The 18,728-nt window shown below is 31.5% G+C and overlaps 2 protein-coding genes across 2 annotated transcripts in view; one reads left to right on the top strand and one right to left on the bottom strand.

Moving 5' to 3' along the window:
• The window catches only part of LOC126741384 (visual system homeobox 2-like), a 191,043-nt gene that overhangs the window by 143,946 nt on the left and 28,369 nt on the right, over positions 1-18,728 (bottom strand). The window lies entirely within an intron of this gene.
• LOC126741492 (uncharacterized) lies at positions 6,962-9,169 on the top strand. Its single transcript, XM_050447913.1, has 2 exons — positions 6,962-7,247; positions 7,500-9,169. Coding segments are annotated over exons 1-2 (654 nt in total). The 5' UTR covers positions 6,962-7,245; the 3' UTR covers positions 8,152-9,169.

The following is an 18,728-nucleotide window of genomic DNA, read 5'->3' on the forward strand; positions in this document are numbered from 1 at the left end:
TATACTAATGAAATTATAAATTAATTTTAGGTTAAATTTATACATTAATCCATAATTTTTTAATATAAAATCTTAAGCAAACTTAGCCTGTCTGCGCATAATAAATTTGTTTGAGTATAAATATATTCTCTCATTATTATTCTTTACATATAGATTTGTTGACGACACATCTTTTAACCGCAAACAATAAACAGTTAAATATATGATTGCATATTATTCGATCAATCAACATTTCAAACAGAAATAAAAATAGAAATTGACATAGTCAATTAGAGAGAATTTAATGTCTCAAGACTTAATTGAAGGCATTCAAGTCCATACTGATCCATGTCAATCATATCATCAAGTATTTCTAGGCACAAAGATGATATTACATTTGATTATGAAACGATATATATTGCATTTAGAATCAACAGTTTGAATACACAAGTTCGTAGCCAGTATTGTCCAATTGGTTTAAGCATAACCCAAATGGATATGATTCATTGATTATATATTTTTTTTAAAGGTTAATTTATTAATGCAAAGACTTGATGGTATTTTATTAAAATTCAGCCATAGTTCATTCTATCAATCTATTTCATTAATACTACATCTAAAAGAAGACTAACAGAGGACACTAATAATTAATAAAAGAGGATATATATACATCCGTTTAGCTTATGCATAAGTAGGTACAATATAAATGTATTTATTTAGGCATAACCTAAATGGGTACTATATAGCTGGTAATAAGCTTGTTAACTACGAATACCGCTACTAGAGTCATATGTTACCATCTATAATTATAGTAGTATGCTTAAATGATTATCTTCCTTGATGGCCCTAATTTACGATATTATGGTTAATTTATTATGAAACCTTGTAGTTTAAATATTCCGAATGTTACGTACTAAATTCTGTGTGTATGTTCTTAAATGTCAGTGATTTTTGAAATTATTGTTGCTTATCAAAATAAAACAAAGTCCTACACGTTTTTCTAAATGTTTTTTTCTAAGCAGTTTTAATTTAGTTTTGCTGCTTATTTTTAAAAAAAGTTTAAACAAGACAACAATATTAGTGAGGTGGTATATCTACAGAAACGAATAAAAAGAAGAAAATTAAATAATGCATTATCTAGGTTTTGCGGGTGACTTGGTCATTGTAGTTAGATGAAAATGCATGTAATTTGGAAATAAAATGGGATGCACTGAGTTTAACTGACCAAAAGTTCTTACGATTTGACGATATTGATGACGACTGCTTGTTAAACCGACTTTAAACCATAATAAGTTTTTTACAAAGCAAAGACCTCAGCTAATACCAAAGGAACCAACAGTAATTTAGACAAAACATATAATATACTAAATATATTTGACAAAAAGTTCAAGGACGACGGCTTCTTGGTAAACTGACTTAAAACTTTTCAAACCAAACACAAACATCGTTCTTGAAATAAATTAAAAATATAGTACTCATTTTTAATCAAAAATTTACCTGGAGAGCGGTCACACATCCACAAGGCAAAAACTACTCTATACTTTAACCACTAGGTAGGTTTTACTACTACTAAGTAGATGCAGGAGACTTAGTAGCAGACATTAAATCTTCACCTAAAAAATTAAGTTATGAATATACAAAATAGTAGTAAGATACATATTGTCACATGGTTCAATCGTTTGGAATACTATGAATTATCGTACGAATTATCGAAGGCGTTTTATAATCATGTGATTTTAATCTTTGTATAGATCCAGTTTTAGTCCCATTCTCATGCATCTTAATATGCCATTTTTATTATTTTTTATTATTTATTGTTAGTTGTTTTAACCTTTTGACTTTGCCGGAGGCACTATATCTTTAATATGTATTGACGAAAACCCTCAATTTGTATCCCTGATGATGGACATATTATATGTCCGAAACATGTAGGATTAATAATTTTTAAATAAATTTAGTGGAGGATGACCGAAGCATTTTTAGTTACCCATTGACATATTAACTCCACTGCAAATACGGACTACTTCTTCATCAATGATATGTGAAAAATAAACAAAACATCCCATACATAATTTCTAATACACATGAATTAGTCGCCTCGCAAATATATATTATTTGTAGTAATTTTACAAGTACTTCCACATCATTCAAACAGAAGAAATGATATTTTTTATTGCAATCCCCCATTCACAAAGCTGCAAGTTCATACCATAAAATTACGGTTGCGAACAACACAAAAAAAAAACAAAACGGTGCAACTATAAAATGATTATGCGTTTTTTAGCGTCAATTTTCCCAACTTTAATTATGTCAAATTAGTGGAGGTGTTGAGTGACTGACAGCCACGAGCGAACGAACGTTATTAATTCGTTAAAAAATAAACGGAAATGTAAGTGGATAATTAATTTGTCAACGATTTTATCTGACAATAAAAATCTAACGTCATCTTGACAAACACGTTGTCTTGAAGCAAGACTAGTAATGAGCGGAGTTCTTTGTTCTTTGAGCCTTTGTGGTGTTAAATTAACAAGACACGTTTAGGTGCTATAATTAAGAAAAGTAGTTAATGTATAAAGAGTATAGGCCAAAATTTGATGGCATGAATATTATTCTCTTTGTGCCATTGTTCCATACATCATTGCCAAACAATATATTAATTAGTTTTGATTATATACTAGATCAGCTTTTTAAAATGCATTATGAAATTTAATGTAGTTTAATAAAACTACACAATTTAATAAGTAATTAGATAATTGATTACTGGCAAAATTTTTTATTTAGCAACCCGTTTCTACGCGTATAAGCGCCATCAGGGTTCTAATCTAATAATTTCTGGATTTTTTCTACATTTCAGTCCCTATTCCTTCGAATTAGCATGAAATTTCAAGGTGAGTTGGCTTATGTTAACGTATCAGCTAGAAAGCAATATCTGTTTTTATTTTACTCTAGGACATTGAAATGCCTTATCTTTAATTGATACTAATTGGTATTGGATAGATTTTCCAAGTTGCAATCATGCATCTCCAAAAAAATTATATTAGGTTTAATAATATTTTTTTTTTGATTCATAACACTGCACAATTTTATAAGCTTTTATGGTCTCTGACTAGGTTTTGTATAATGCGTTTATTTATGCATAATCTAAATGACAATAATTAATCTTTTATAAAGCGGCAATTTGGAGAGGTTGTGGCACTAGAACCGAAACTCCTTATGATTATATGAGGCTAAACTAAGCCAAAAATCGTTTGCGCTGCTTTGGTGTTATGAAAAAATGTCTAAGAACAAAATCTAATTAAAGGTTGGAGCAGACTCTTTGGACTGATAAGAAGCATACCCATAACTGCCAAATCAAGCTTATACTGGATATTAATAGACTGGGTATTGTCATGTGCTGCTAATACAGCATAACATAGCCTTGTCAATAAATGTTCCGCCCATCTATAAAAAGAAAGACACTTTCCTCAATCGAGCTACAGCCTAATCACAACGAACTGGAAAAATGCTCAAGAAATATAGGTGCCTGATGAGTCTACAGTAACCTATAAGGACTCTAGTTTAGTCCTGTATTGTTTTCTTATGCTGTGTCGACAGTCACGCAGCTTTAGCTTTCGTTAGATTTGATAGCAGTTTTTTGTGAAAGAGCGACTTTGTCGAAAGGCGTCACCCGTTTCTATTAAATTTAATTTTGTTCATCTGTATATAAAAATAAAGACATAATTATTATCATTAATATTATTTGCCTGCACCAGCTGCATTCGCTATTCCTTATCTAATTTTTTCCATACCTAGTTATCAAGTATATGACAAATATACATATATCTTTTACTCAGAATGAGGCAATGCTCGAAATCGATCTTGCGAACGTATCTGATCAGTCATAGACCTTTACTCCGTTGTGTTCTAAATCCTAGCTTAATCGGAATAATTTTCTCTTATCCAACTTGTGCAGTGCATGTCTGCATTCTAGCAATAGTGCTGTTAAATTAGATTATTATATTTTTATCCAGACCCCTTTTTACTTGGTCCATAGTAGTAACCTTTAGCATGGTAAACACCTCCACCTGAAAGACTGCTGAGTATCTTCGTAGTACGTAGACCTCATGTAGATTGGTATCGCTATGTATTAGCTTTCAGTACATGAGAAAGGCAAAAAATTTGCCAACCAATATGTTGAATTAAAGACACAACCAAAAAAGGCATCTTGTTACAGGGATGTTATGTTACAAGGTCTTCAGATGTCATGTGTTATTGAGAAGTAAGAAGCTTAGTATGTTGTATCTTTTTTAGCGGATTCCAAGTTCTTAAGTAAATGGGTGGTATGACGGCCTGGCACGTCTTTCTTAGAAGATTTTCTAAAGAAAACAAAAGAGACCGATCTGTTCTAGCATCAACACCCAAAATTTCAGGTCTTTTCAAGCTAAAACTGTTCATTAGAGTAAGAAATATTTAGTTAATATTTACTTTATCAGTTAAAGGTCCAAGGTTTCTCTCTAAAATCATATTCATCGAAAATTGAATAAAAAATTATTTAAGAAAAATAATTGATCTGAAGTTTTTATAATATTCTCATCGTTTACGCATATACAGATTATATAGACGGATCCATACTACTTGCTCGTTCACAAACTCACATTAAATTACCAATTATTTCGGTGTTCGGGCAATGGCGCTCTAATGAGCCATTGATCCTCATTAAGCAGGCATCGTTCTGATGTTGCCATCGCTTCTGTCGGGCAACAATTTTATAATTATTAACGGCCCTGATGGAAAATCGAGCCTTTGATTGGCTTCGTTATGTCCATGGATCTGCATGGACAAGCGAATGAACGGTTGATGCGTTAGCTCGATATTTTGGATTAATCTTCTCGAATATATAAAATGTAAAAACTACTAATTAAATATTTTAGACGATAAGTATGACAGTTTTATGTTTTCCTGAGCAAATTAAAAAAAAAGTTAAAGTCCAACCAAAGGAACATAATCTCATTACTTTTGGTCAAAATATTTAAATTAATCAAAGAACGGGCGCATTTTGGAATTTTACTTGTTCCTATTGAGATAATGTTCTTATTTACATGTGTTACCTGTTAAAATTCATTTTGCGGTATGGCCCAAAGAAAATCCCATATATACCAAATTAAATCAATTTAAGGCCAATAATGTGTCAAGCAAATATCTGGCGCCCAACTGTGGGGCTACTTTGTAATCAAGAAATTACTATTTAGGGTAACCCAAAAATACAATATAACGAAAATACTATCACAAATATTTTATGATGACTTTACAGAATTTCGAATATAGAATCTTTTCGTTGTCAAAATTATATTCACTTTCATATGTATAAGAAAAAATCTGTGTTTAATTCCTGTGCTAAACAAAATCTTGGCGCCCAACTGTGGGATAAATTGAAATTTAAAAAAACATAAAGGATCACGAACAGGAGCAAACAGCCAATTTGTGTAATTAGCTTTATTAACTCCGGTTTTGGAGGAAAAATATAGGATCTACACTAAGGAAGCATAAGCTACCTGTGTGATAGAACCTATCACACAGGTAGTCAGTCTCGTAGTCAGAAATTTGTTTCGGGGAGGGCTTGCAGAATCTATTCACAAATTTCACAAGACTTATAGTCAGTCAGTGGTGCTTAGAGAGGGTTAAGTTAAAGAGTAATAGGGGAAATTTTTTAATAACTGTCTTATTAGAAAAATAATCTTATCAATTTTTTTTGATAAGATGTCTATATGGCGTGGTGAGGATCGACAGCAATATCTCACTGAATGGAGACCATAGCAAGTAAACTTAATCTCTCATGATTTACTACACTTTAAGGTAAAATTTTCATTCTTTTCATGGTAAAGAATGATCCTTCTACGCTAGTCGTTCTGACGACAGAGTTGCTAAAATAGTGAGAATAAGTTTTATACCGCGGAAATATATTCATTCGTAAGACTCCAAAGGTTTTAAAACCTCGGCTGGTTCGTCAATTGACGATATTTTTGCACACCACCACTTATATTCTGCCTTTACTGCCATTGATGACATTTTATCTTCGAAGTATAATGCTAAATTGTCTATCTCATCTGGTTTACTTACATCAGCAAATTCTGGAAGGAAAAGTTCGAAGCTTAGTAAAACATTTTGTGTGTTGTTTTAGTGACCCAGTCCATTTTTTTTTAAATTTTTAAGGCTTTGGATAAATGGTCAAAAAAAAAATCAAAAATTCAAGCTTTTCAAATGTTTTTTTCATTGCCATCGTTTCTACCTATTAGGCCTTCTTCAGGAAACAGAAACATCAAAGCTCTTAATTATGATAAATAGAACATAGTGGTTTCATATGACTGTATTTGGTTTATTTATTATTGAGGAATAAGTAACAATGTACTTAACAATAATGATTTAAGTACATTGTTACTTACGCACCAATCCATATTCAAGCAACAAATAAACCAAATACAATCATATGAAACCACTATGTTCTATTTATCACAATTAAACGACGAGCTTTGATGTTTCTGTTTGCCCTGAAGAAGGCCTAACGCCGATATAGGAGTTAACTCATTAACTTTTATACATAATTATGTTAACTTAATAAAATCATTACATAAGTTTGCAAAATATTGAGATTCTTGTGAAGCTTGTAATAATATCGAACACTTATTTCCGGTACTTTTTAGTCAAAAGAGAGAGTTAGGGAAATAATTCTTAAATTACATATTAAATGTTTTGAATATTTAAATGCAAGACGGTAATTAAAGTGACCCTTTCAAACTAGTTTAATTAAATATCGCGTTCATAAGAACAAAAAAAAGTTATTGATAGAGGCTAAAAGGCAAAATGTCATTTTATCAATTATAAGTCACCATCATGTACTTTGTTAAAATTTAATTATTTTGTATAATAATATACCACTAGTAACTAACGAATTTGAGAAACTCTGTACAAATAATAGTAAGAAACAAAGTGGTGACCAGAAAAGAGACCGACCTGAGTGCAGTGGAAAATAAATATGAAAATAGTAGAGAAGTTTGGAGGTGAAATGTAAGTTTAACCTTTAACTGCTCGCACTGGTGTAAAAAATACACCAAATTGGTGCCAACCGCTGCTGATTCCATACAATCACTTTTTCGGCATCACCGAGCTAGCTATGCTTCGCTCGATGTTTCTTCCAAATGCAGTGCCAATACGGTTTTGATCGCCTAAGTAGAAGGTCAAATATCCCGAGAAGTTTGTCGTGGTGTACAGAATACACCAACGCGAGTAATTATGTAAGTACATTAAAATAATATATTTTTTAGTTTTTCAACAAAAAATCGTTTATTTTGAAGTGTGTGCATATGTAAATATTATTAGTAATGCATTTGTTTTGAGTGTGATTAAATAAAAATTTAAATAAGTTGAAAGATAGGTATGTAATTTGAAAGTAAAAATCTAAGTGGGAGTACAAGATTACCTCTGTTGGTGCCACGAAGGTACTTATACACGTTTGTATATTTAATTTATATATTTTTTATTTTTAGGCATCGAATAAAGATAAAAAATCCGAAAGGCTTAACCCAAAATGAATTGGAAGCTGTGGCCCAGGTTCTATGTGATACGGATTCCGAAGAAGAAATTGGCGGGGAAGGTGACATATCTGATGAAAATAAAGATATAGAGGAAGACAAACACAATTCAAACTCCGAACAAGAAATAAGTGAGCAAGAAGAACAAGATAAAGTGGAAGATGATCAAAGTTCAGGCTCCGAAGATGTTCCTCTCTCCGTGTTAGTGGCCAATAGAGAAGGTCAGTATGTTGGCAAGGATAAAACAACTATTTGGTATAAAAGTTACCCTATGTGTAAATCTACTAAACCCAAAAGCAAAAATATAATAAAAATACTACCAGGGCCAAAGCAATGCGCCCGTGACATAACTGATGAGATGAGTGCTTTCTCAAAAATTGTTGATGATGAAATGATTGAACATATCATTCAGTATACTAATAGGAAATTTCAAAAGTTCGGGCAAATTTTAATCGAGAAAGAGACGCAAAGGACGTTACAAAAACGGAAATGCTTGATTTTATTGGGTTATTGTTTTTATCTGTATGTAAGAAGCAAAATCACACCAATTTTTTGGAATTATGGACGAAAGACGGAACCGGATCAGAAATATTTCAAGCTTGCATAAATTATCAAAGATTTCTTTTTTTGCTAGCAAATATTAGATTTGATGACAAAGGAAGAAGGAACGAAAGAAAATAAAACCGATAAGCTAGCCCCGGTGCGATTTATTTTGGACAAATTTATTTATAATTCAGAAAAAAACTACTCTCTTGGTGAATTTATGACCATAGATGAAATGTTGATTGCATTTAGAGGAAGGTGCAGCTTTGTCCAGTACATACCCAACAAACCTGCCAAATATGGGTTGAAGGTGTTTGTGCTTTATGATGCTAAAACATTTTATGTCAGTAAATTAGAGCTCTACTGTGAAAAACAACCAGACGGTCAATACAATCAATTAAACTCGCCAACTGCCATAGTTCACCGATTGTTGGAAGAACAGAAAGGAAGTAACCGGAATTTAACTTGCGACAATTGGTATTCAAGTTACCCTTTGGCACTGGAGCTGTTACAAGATAAAATAACATTTATCGGGACTCTAAAAAAAATAAACGGGAGCTGCCAATTGAGTTTTTGCCAAATAAAAATCGATTGGTTGGGTCATCCATTTTCGGATTTCAAAAGGATGTAACCATAGTTTTAAGTGTCAAAAAAAAATAAATTCGTTGTTTTGATTTCTACTATGCACGACGACTCTTCTATTGACCCAAATACCAACAAACCTGAAATTATATTGGATTATAATATCACAAAGGGGGGTGTGGACACAGTGGACAAAATGTACAATACGTTTTCTGTTGGAAAAAGAACAAGGAGATGGCCATTGGCTTTTTTCTTTTTCAGTTACTAAATATAGCAGGAATCAATAGCCAAATTTTATATAACGCCACTCATCCTTATTTTCCTCACAAATACAGAAGACTTTTCCTAAAATCGCTTTCTCTGTCATTGATGAGACCTCATTTGTCTGAAAGAGCTGCAATATCTACTTTACCTATAGATATCAGACATTTTCTATCTAGGTATAGAAAAGCTCAAGTAAACGACGCAGAGGAAGGGCCACCCACAAAAATCAGAGGAAGATGCTTTATCTGTGGCAGAAAAAAGAATAGATTTACTACAATTACATGCAATACTTGTCATCAATTAGTGTGTAAAGAACACAGTGATAACGTAATTACATGCCATAAATGTAAGAAAGGCGGATCTGCCAGTGTATAGATAACTTTTTGTGTTCGTGTCGTGTAATATATTTTTTTAGTTTACCTTTTGTGTAATATTATTTCTGTTCATACTTACTGATTTTTTGCCAAAAATATGCACTTAAATTAGGCAATTATCTATTACACGTATATTTATAATTCATAGAGTAAATAAAATAAAACAAAAACAAATTTAGATCATAAAATGCAATGGTGTACAAAGTACACCGCGCGAGTTGTAGCGTGAAAAAAAAGTGCGCGAGTAGTTAAAGGTTAAGTAAAAAACAATAAAAAATAAGAAGAATAAAAACAGAATATATTTAAACAAAAAGTATGAATTTAAAAAATTAATTTAAACTTTCTGCAACAACGTTTCTGCAAATAAGTTTTTGGTAGTTAAAGGAGCTTTTAAATATTTATAGAATTGTCTTAAATATATGCAGAATCTTTTATTGGTACTAATGGGCAAATAGTACTCACAAGAAAATTATCATGATAATGAATATTTACCACTGTAAAAAGAAACTCAAAACAGTAGAAGCAGTGAAATCTTTTTGACACACCTGTAGACTAATATAGTTGCGAAACCGCGAATTAAATAAATCTAAAGATCAGAAAGAAGAGACAACGCTTTTTAAAATGTATGGGTATCCATTCAATCCACTCAATATCAAATGAAAATAAGTTTGACATTTTTAAAGCTCCATTCAACCTTAATTCAGCTTGAATATTCTGATTCTATATAGTTATGTATATTTAGAAATACAATCGAATAGATTTAAAGAATTATCTGTACTGACAAAAAATAATTGTAATAAGACGGTGCTAAGAACTGAACAAAATATATTTACTGCAATACAGCAAAAATAGAGAAAATTATATGGTAAGTGTTCAGACAAAATGCACTTCTTTTATTTTTTCTCTAGTTAATTCATCTGGATGCTTTCAGACTACAATTCCATAAATGTTTATGATACAATTTGAAAAGCATATTATTAATGCATGGTAAAATTTGTCATAAAAGCATCATCTGGAATAGTAAAATGTTATAAGTTTAATCTTGATTGAATTAATGTCCCATTATTTAGAAGTAAAATGGCATCAACCTATAGACATCGGAACTTTAAAAACTGTGAGAACCACAAAGTGGTCAAATAAAAACCTCCAAGATGTTTTCAAGCATCTTATCCGGTGGCCCCGGTGCTCTTAACGCCCCATTCAGATACAGAGGTGTAAAAGAAACGTGTGTTAGGGCTTTGCACCTTACTTTAAGTGCTTCTCCTTGATGCCCTTTTCTTTTGTAATGCCCTTTTTTCTTGATTTTTTTCTGATAAACGTTTACTCCACTGTCATTTTAAACCCTATTAAATTTTCGAGATATACGTATATTGGAAGAATTTGATAATAATGTTTTGTCTAGTCTCCAGGCAGATCAAGAATTTATTTTGTAAAATACACTGTGTTTCAGATTGCAGGAATGAATGATAATGCCAGAACTGCCATTAGAATATGAGAAAGATTACAGCGTAATTACAAAAAATATATGTGCTTGGCGCATGGCCTCTTGATTATACATGGAAAAAATCATATATCATATGAAATCTGACATACAAAAAAAATACACGTCCGATCAACTGTCCTTTATAATTTTGGGAGAACAGGATAAGAAACATGCATCAATATCGTAAATTTAATAATTATTGGCACTGTATTGCAAAAGTATCTAAAAGTTTGTGACTATTTGTCTTTAAGTTTAAAGAGCTATTTCATCGACCATCAATGTAGCGGTCTTCATTCAGCGCTCGACAGAACTTACTTAATTTAGTAACATTATCAGATTTTCTTTAGGATCGTTAGACGAAGGCTTGTGCACAAATTTTACCATGCTATTTAATAAGATAAATTATCAAATTTAAATAAACAAATGGCAAAAAACCACTGCTGATACATATCAGGGGATAATTTCTTTTATTGAGGTGCCTTAAAGTTCACACATAGTCCACTGCTCTTTTTAACTAAATCATTTAGGTCAATGACGTTACAGCCTACTTTACTTTTGCTTTTCAATATTCGCTAACAGTCTCAATATCTATTTCAAACTCAAGGACACTGTTAAGGTGCCTGAAGGTTCGTACCTAAGTCCAGTGCTCTTTTTAACTAAAACATCTTTATTAAAACGTTATAGCGAGCTTAATATTTACTTCCCAATGTTTACTGATGACCTCAAAATCTGTTTTAAAGTCAAGGATATTACCGATTGCTTGAAAGCAGATTATATAGTAAATTTTTTTATGAAAATTTTGCACTATTCTTTAATGAAGCATCACTTCCATTCGTTTACGTTCAAGCTGTAGAAAAAGTGCATCAGAAATTTTCAGGATTTATTTCATTCAAGCAGCACTTTAGAATTAAGGAGATTGATTATTCTAATATTGAGCTATTTATCCATATTATTTTCTTTTTATAAGAGCTTCACCATATTTTATAATTTAATACAACCTTATAGTTTTATACTGTATTATTGAGGAAATAAACCTTTATGTTACTTTTAGACATGTACAATACTGAGCCTACCCTTGCACTCTTGGTTGGATTATTTTAGAAGTTAAATTTTATTTAAAAATATGTTTCTGATACCCACAAGTTACATTTGTGATTTGACCAAGATTAAGAACATTAGTGAACTGCCTAGAATTTCGCTAAAATTAAATTTTTTACGTCGATTACAAAGCGAGTTATTCGATTTCAAAAACTCTCAGTAACTACAATCATTCATTACTTAACAGAGCTGAGTTAAGTAATGATTATATCAACCAGCATATCCGAAAAAACAAACTAAAATAGGTATACAACTTTAGCTTAACAGAATTATTTCAATTAAATTACATCTGGCTAATAGGGAGCAGCAGTTTTATTAACAAGTGTCGTTAATATACACCAATACCTGGGAGGGTCTGCACGCAGATTTTCTCAAACTTCTATAAAAAAAAGGGTTGGTTGAAATGACTCTTCCAGTATATCTTTAAAAATCTAGTTTTTGTAACGCAGAATAAGATGCTATTTAAGTCATTTAAGATGTAATATATCCAGAATTCCAGAAAAAAGAATGAACCTGATCACTATTAACATTAAAGGTTAAAGAAATATAAATTGATCTATATCATTAAGTTCTAATGATTCATGGTAATCCTCTTTCTTAAAACGATCTAACAAATCACCTTTTGAAATTTGATACCGTAGCTAGGAAACATCCTATATATACCTAAGAAATACTGTGAAATATTATCAGTAACCAAAAAACTTACTAAAGTGGAAATAAGCCCCATCGCCCTGCGCGCCATCTGGAAGTGTGAAATCGCACGGGGGCGCACTTAATTTGAAATTTCATTTGCTGCTCGCCAGGTCGCAAATCAGGAAAGGGGTAATTTCACAAACGGCAAAGTCTGTTTGCTCGCCTAAATTAATACCGTTACGTCCGCTACCGAGAAACTACGCTAACTTCATTATGGCATGGTTATAAAGACCCGCTTGTCGACTCGAAAATTACGTTATCTGAGTCAATTACTGATCTGAGTCAGTTTTTTTTTCACTTTATAATTAGGATCTGCGGAAATATGCTTGTTGAACTGATTCTTTAACTTTTTTTATGGAGAGAAAGGAAGGAACTATGAAATCATTAATTATATCAGGAAACTAACCTTGGAATCATTTACAATAATGGTGTGCCAGGGATCATTGTTGCAACGAAACTATTTTTAAATTAATTAAGTCTATTAAGTCTAACCTTTTGATTATCTTGCTGGTTCCATTTATTTTTAGAAGGATATATATGATTAGTTTGCACAAAAATGGGAAAAACACCCATTTAGAGATTAAGTACTCAATCAAAACTGCTCATGTTAAGTTTTTCTGGCAATTCATTCAACATAAACATAGTACTTCTTGAATTCTGGTTAATATAATAATTAATATTAATATTATTTATCCTCATCGAATATTTACAAAAATAATAAATCAAAGGATAACGAGCCTTAGCCTGAGCCTAACCATCTTACCTAAACTATTAAATAAAACTAACAATATTTTAAATACCTTAAAAATCCCTATTGCTAATACTAAATGCAAACACTAATATAGTGCTAAATTGCAATATCTAAAAATAAGATCTATAATTATTAAGAACATCTAAGAAAGACCAACATTGGTCTTATAAAAAGAATGATTCAAGGGCATAGGTTTAAAAGATATAACGTGAATATATATTTGTTTAAAACATTTTAGTCAATAAAACAGTTCATTTAAACATAACTTCCACTTTGATTCCATCAACAGGGAAATAAAATGGTCAAACTTTCTCATATTAAATGTAAACTGTAAGCAGGCATTTTAAGTTGTTTGAAGGCTGCTTTTTTCTCGTTAATATAATAAAACAGGGTGATCCAGTTTAAACGTCATTAATTTTAACACGTGATAGAGAATTTAAAAAGAAATAGACTTTCATTATAAAATTTTTCTTAAAAATGTTTAATAACAAAGATACAGGGTGTTAAAGTTAAGAATAACTAATTGTTTATTTATCATAACTTTTAAACTACCAGCTCAATTTTAATTAAATTTCGCATGCAGGTTATTGTAGTAAGTTATCAATTACTGATGAAGCCAATTTTTACAAAAATTGCCCGTGGCGTAACATACGGAGGGACTTGGTCATTTTTTGTCTCAAATCTGCGAGGTGATAAAATATTTTTTATAAGAAGTCAACCGTTTCGAAAGATTCTCCATTTAGTTTGGAAAGAAAAGTTACTTTTCTGAGGTTGTTGTATTATTTGATTAAATCTTTCAGACCATTGATAGTTTAGTTAAGCAATATTGAGATTGTCTATATCGTTCTTGTTAGTTGCTCACAACATTCACAACATTTCTTTTTAAATTCTCTCGAAAGGTTGTAATGCTTGGTAAATTTGTGTATTTGTATAGTTCATATTCTATAATATTAAGGAATCGCAAAGTCGTAGCCTACGATCAAATTAAAAACGAGTCATTAATCTTATGTCCGCAGTATTAGGATGAGGTTCCTTACTACTAATTTAATACTAAGATTTAGTAGTATTAAGAAACAGTTTATCGTTTATACAGAAATCAAATCTGCATTGATAATTTTTACAGATTCTAGGACATCGCCACGTTTAAACTGATAATAATAAGATTGATTGTAAAGAAGTTTAGTCCAAAGTTTTAAAGTTAAGTTAATAAAAATGAATGATCCAAGATGTCAAATTCCCTATTAAAACCTAGCAATACTAATACTGTTGATTTACCCTGAGCAAGAACTTTACATATGTCGTCATAAACGTGAAGCTGTATTTGTAATTTGTCCTAAATCCCTACTGAGTAGATAGGAGCAGATAACTATTAAAACTAAAATCATTTAGTTGGTTTGAGTTAAAAATACTCAAAGATCTTAGACATAGCAGAAAGGCTACTAATATAGGGCGAAAATGCACCAATTCCGTTGGGTTCCAGGCTTTTGGGAAAAAACTGAAATGTCTACAATGATTGATTCTAAAGATTAAGTATGGAATAATTATAGAAAATTCAAAATTAGTAATTTCTATATCTAGTGAATCTGAGCCCTCAGCAGTGCTCATAATTTTTAGTATTAGCTTTATTGACTGGTTCTTCTATTACTTGTTAAAATTTAAATTAAGTCACTGGATTAAAAGCAGTCGGATTTGTGTATTGTTCAAGTGTATTGTACTATTATAGTTTATTTTCGATACACTATTAACCCTTAACTGGTATGGCGGAAAAAAATCACGGTCCAAGTATGGTGGGGTCAAATTAGACCTTTATATTTTTTATTTAAACTAAAACAAAAAAAATTTAAAATACGAAAATAATAATATATTAACAACTCTGAGGCCATATAAACCAAAAAAATTGCACTTAAAATAAAGCTAGACTAAAAAATATAAGGTTTTTTAAAAAATAGGCTTTTTTCAAAATGACTCGAAAATAAACTAAAAAACACAAAATTTAGGTGAAAAATTAAGAACATGTTCTTAAATAAATGTGAAAACTTTCAAAACACTTAATAATAAAATCCTAAAAAGGTTTATAAAAAAACTAACAAACATGTTTGAACCTTCTATTATTGGCAATTATTGCATCGAATTCTTTTTACGCAATGATTTTTACAAACGTATTTATGGGAGTTATCACATATAAGTGATTGTTTATTATCATTGCGTAGATAAATAGAACACCTTGCGCGCTTAGGGGGTCTTTCCCCATGTTGATTTCTGCCTGGACCTATCTCTGGAATCTGACCAATTCGATGAATAAGCGCTTTTAATTCCCTGGGAATATTTTCCATTTGAGATCGGCAAATTAATTGGTTATGTATTAGATCTCTTTCTAAGAAACTTTTGGTGTGTCATTTCAGCCTCTGAATGAGCATTATTATATAAAATACTTCCATTTACAGCGCTAATATCCATCATTCGAAACCAAATTGCTTGCGGCCATCTTATAGTGCGTCTACCAACTTTAGAATGTGCACACGTCTGATCTAATACATCTACCCCCACTTTGGTAATATTGTAAAAATCTATCATGTCTGGAAGTTTATTTTCTATGTGCAAAATTCTATCATTATGATGAAAACTTGATATAAGATAAACTGCTCGATTTTTTACTGGAACATAAGATAGCAGAGTCACATCTCTGGTAAATTCGAAAATCGAAGAATAAACCGGTCGCTGCTTATTTGGCAAAAATTCCTTTGGTAGGACCCTTTTGTTTTTTTGGATAGTACCAACATAGGTAAGTTTACAGCGTTGTAGCTCTTTGACAAGCTCTAAAGAAGAAAACCAGTTATCCCCAGTAACATTTCGGTTAGATTTTTTTATCGGATCAACTAAAGAAAGAACATTGAGGATGGGTATGGCTAGCTTCTTAGGATTCTGAATTTGAGTGTCTTTTCTGGTATAAACAAAGGCGTTTACTAAATAATGCGTCCGAGCATCACAGAGACACATCATTTTTCCGGCTTACTTTTGATAAACATTCGAAATCTACAATTACCACGAAAACCAATCAAGATTTCATCCACAGTTACATATTCCCCACATGAATAGTTTGTATGACAATTATTCACGAAGCGATAAAATTTATCGGAAATATGGGCTAGCTTGTCTCCGGCTTCAATGCGCTGACTTCTGGTGTCTGGATCATCAAATCTCAAAGCTGTGGGGAGAAAATAAAATCTTTTTGCAGTAATACGAAATATATCACGATCCGTGCCAGTTGCGAAAAGGGAATTAATATCTTCGTGGTTCGACTTGAATACGCTTGCCAAGAAGAGGAGACCAAAAAATGCCAACATTTCGGTTTCGTCAACATGATTTAAAAATTGGCAGGATAAGGCATTGTGCCCATAACTAGCTTGCAAGCTCGTTATTTTTTCATTGGTCTTCTCGATAATTTGCTCGATTATTGTATCGTCAACTAACAGCTTAAAAGCTTCTGTGGCTGAATTTGGTTTGTTAACTTGTGCTGGTCCAGAAAGTCCTGGTAGATGCGAAACAATATTGCTTGCACGAGCACGGCTTGTGGCAGGAGCTTTTGTTGACCATTTTTTTTAATTTTTCCCATAATAGTAGCCAATTTCACTCTCATCATCACTACTATCTTCCAAAATATCTGGTTCACACGCGGTTCACAATCACTATCGCTTGCAGAAATATGTTCACTAACGATAGTCTCGGCATCAGAAATGTCGCTGTCATTATCAAAAAAAGTGTTAGCAAGCTGTTCTAACTCGTGCTCTGTTAGTGGTGCCTTTTTATCCTTTAAAGAAGCCATTACATTAAAAAATTAAAAAACCCAAAAAATTACGTTTAACGTATAGCGGGGTCAATTTTGACCCATTTAATTCAGACCTTAGCTAAACGAAAACTCAAACGCGACTGCCACACAGAAATATTCTTTTCGGTACGGCCGAGGAATACATGGAAGGCAGTGTTGCCACTTGCAATAGTTTTTCTTTAATAAAAATTTTTATTTTGGATGAGGTCAAAATTGACCCACCATACCAATTAAGGGTTAATATAAAAATCATTAAATTATGATACTGTTTTTTCATTAACATTAAAATGAGAAGTATTTGAGTTACTATTAATTAAAATTTACCAGAATGGGTCGACTTTAAATTTATATTGAAGAAACGCTCTTGTTTTAAGATGAATCGCTGAAGTAATAAAATATGATTATAATATATATGAAAACTCGAGAGATTTGTAAATGCATCTAAGCAGTACTTCGAGAGCATCTTCAGTAACTTTGGTAAGGTACCTGTTAGAATATGAGATCAAAATGATATCTTATTAAAAAAATATATAAACACAATTTTTGACTGAGGCAGATATATTGAGAGCACTAAAAATTTTCAAAGACATCTGGATTCGATGGTAAAACTTCTTTTCATCTATGTTACTGTGATACCTCCTTATATTCAAAGAGTCTAGTTAAAACCTATCGCTTAGACTAAATACTATCAAATTTCTCTAAAGTATTTGAATACAAATTTGATATAATTTCTTTAATCTGCGTGTGAGACTATAAACATGTATTGTATATAACAGTTGTATATGAATACATAGATACCCTCCTTTTTTGGACATTGAGGGGTTATAGTTAATAAGACGCTCAGTTTTAAAGCACATATTGCTGGGGTTGTTAAATATGCCTTACGAACTCTTCGTTTTAAAAAGCTAATTTATGCTGCTACATTGTGATTTTTATACTTTGGTGTATACCTTATTAGACGCAAAGCAAAGATACTGACTATAAGATTCTTATTGTTTTCAAAAATTGAAATTGGCATCTGTTTGATTTAATAAGCTAGATGCTAAAGCTATATTGCTATTTTTAATTCGCCTTAACTTGCCTTTAAGATAAGTTCAGAGTTACTCAGGGTCAATGTTCATTTCTTCTAATTATTTTTTAATATATCACTTATAATATTAGGTATTCTAAGTAATATTAACGTCGGGATGTTGATGATGATTGAGAAATTACCTTCATTCTTTCTTAATAGTATATTGTGCAATAAGTGTGAAATAACAAGCATGTTATTTGTACGAATGGCTTACCTTCTCAGATTCAGTGACTTTAATCCTTGATCTGAAATATGACTCTTAGATGGCGCTATTTATACTTAATTCGAAACAAGGGCAAGAATGAATATTTTTGCGCTGATTGCAAAATGAAGCAATTCTTTATTAAAAACTATATGCAGAATGCACAAATTTCGTAATAACATTCAAAAAATTATATTTATATTTAAATTAAAGACAAGTTAAAACACCAATGATTAGCAGGATAATAAAACTGATCTGAGGCTATTCAATTTCAGTGCCCTTCTTGGCCTTGGCAT

The sequence above is a fragment of the Anthonomus grandis genome, chromosome 10, assembly GCF_022605725.1.
Source record: "Anthonomus grandis grandis chromosome 10, icAntGran1.3, whole genome shotgun sequence".
NCBI classification, from domain to species: Eukaryota; Metazoa; Arthropoda; class Insecta; order Coleoptera; family Curculionidae; genus Anthonomus; species Anthonomus grandis.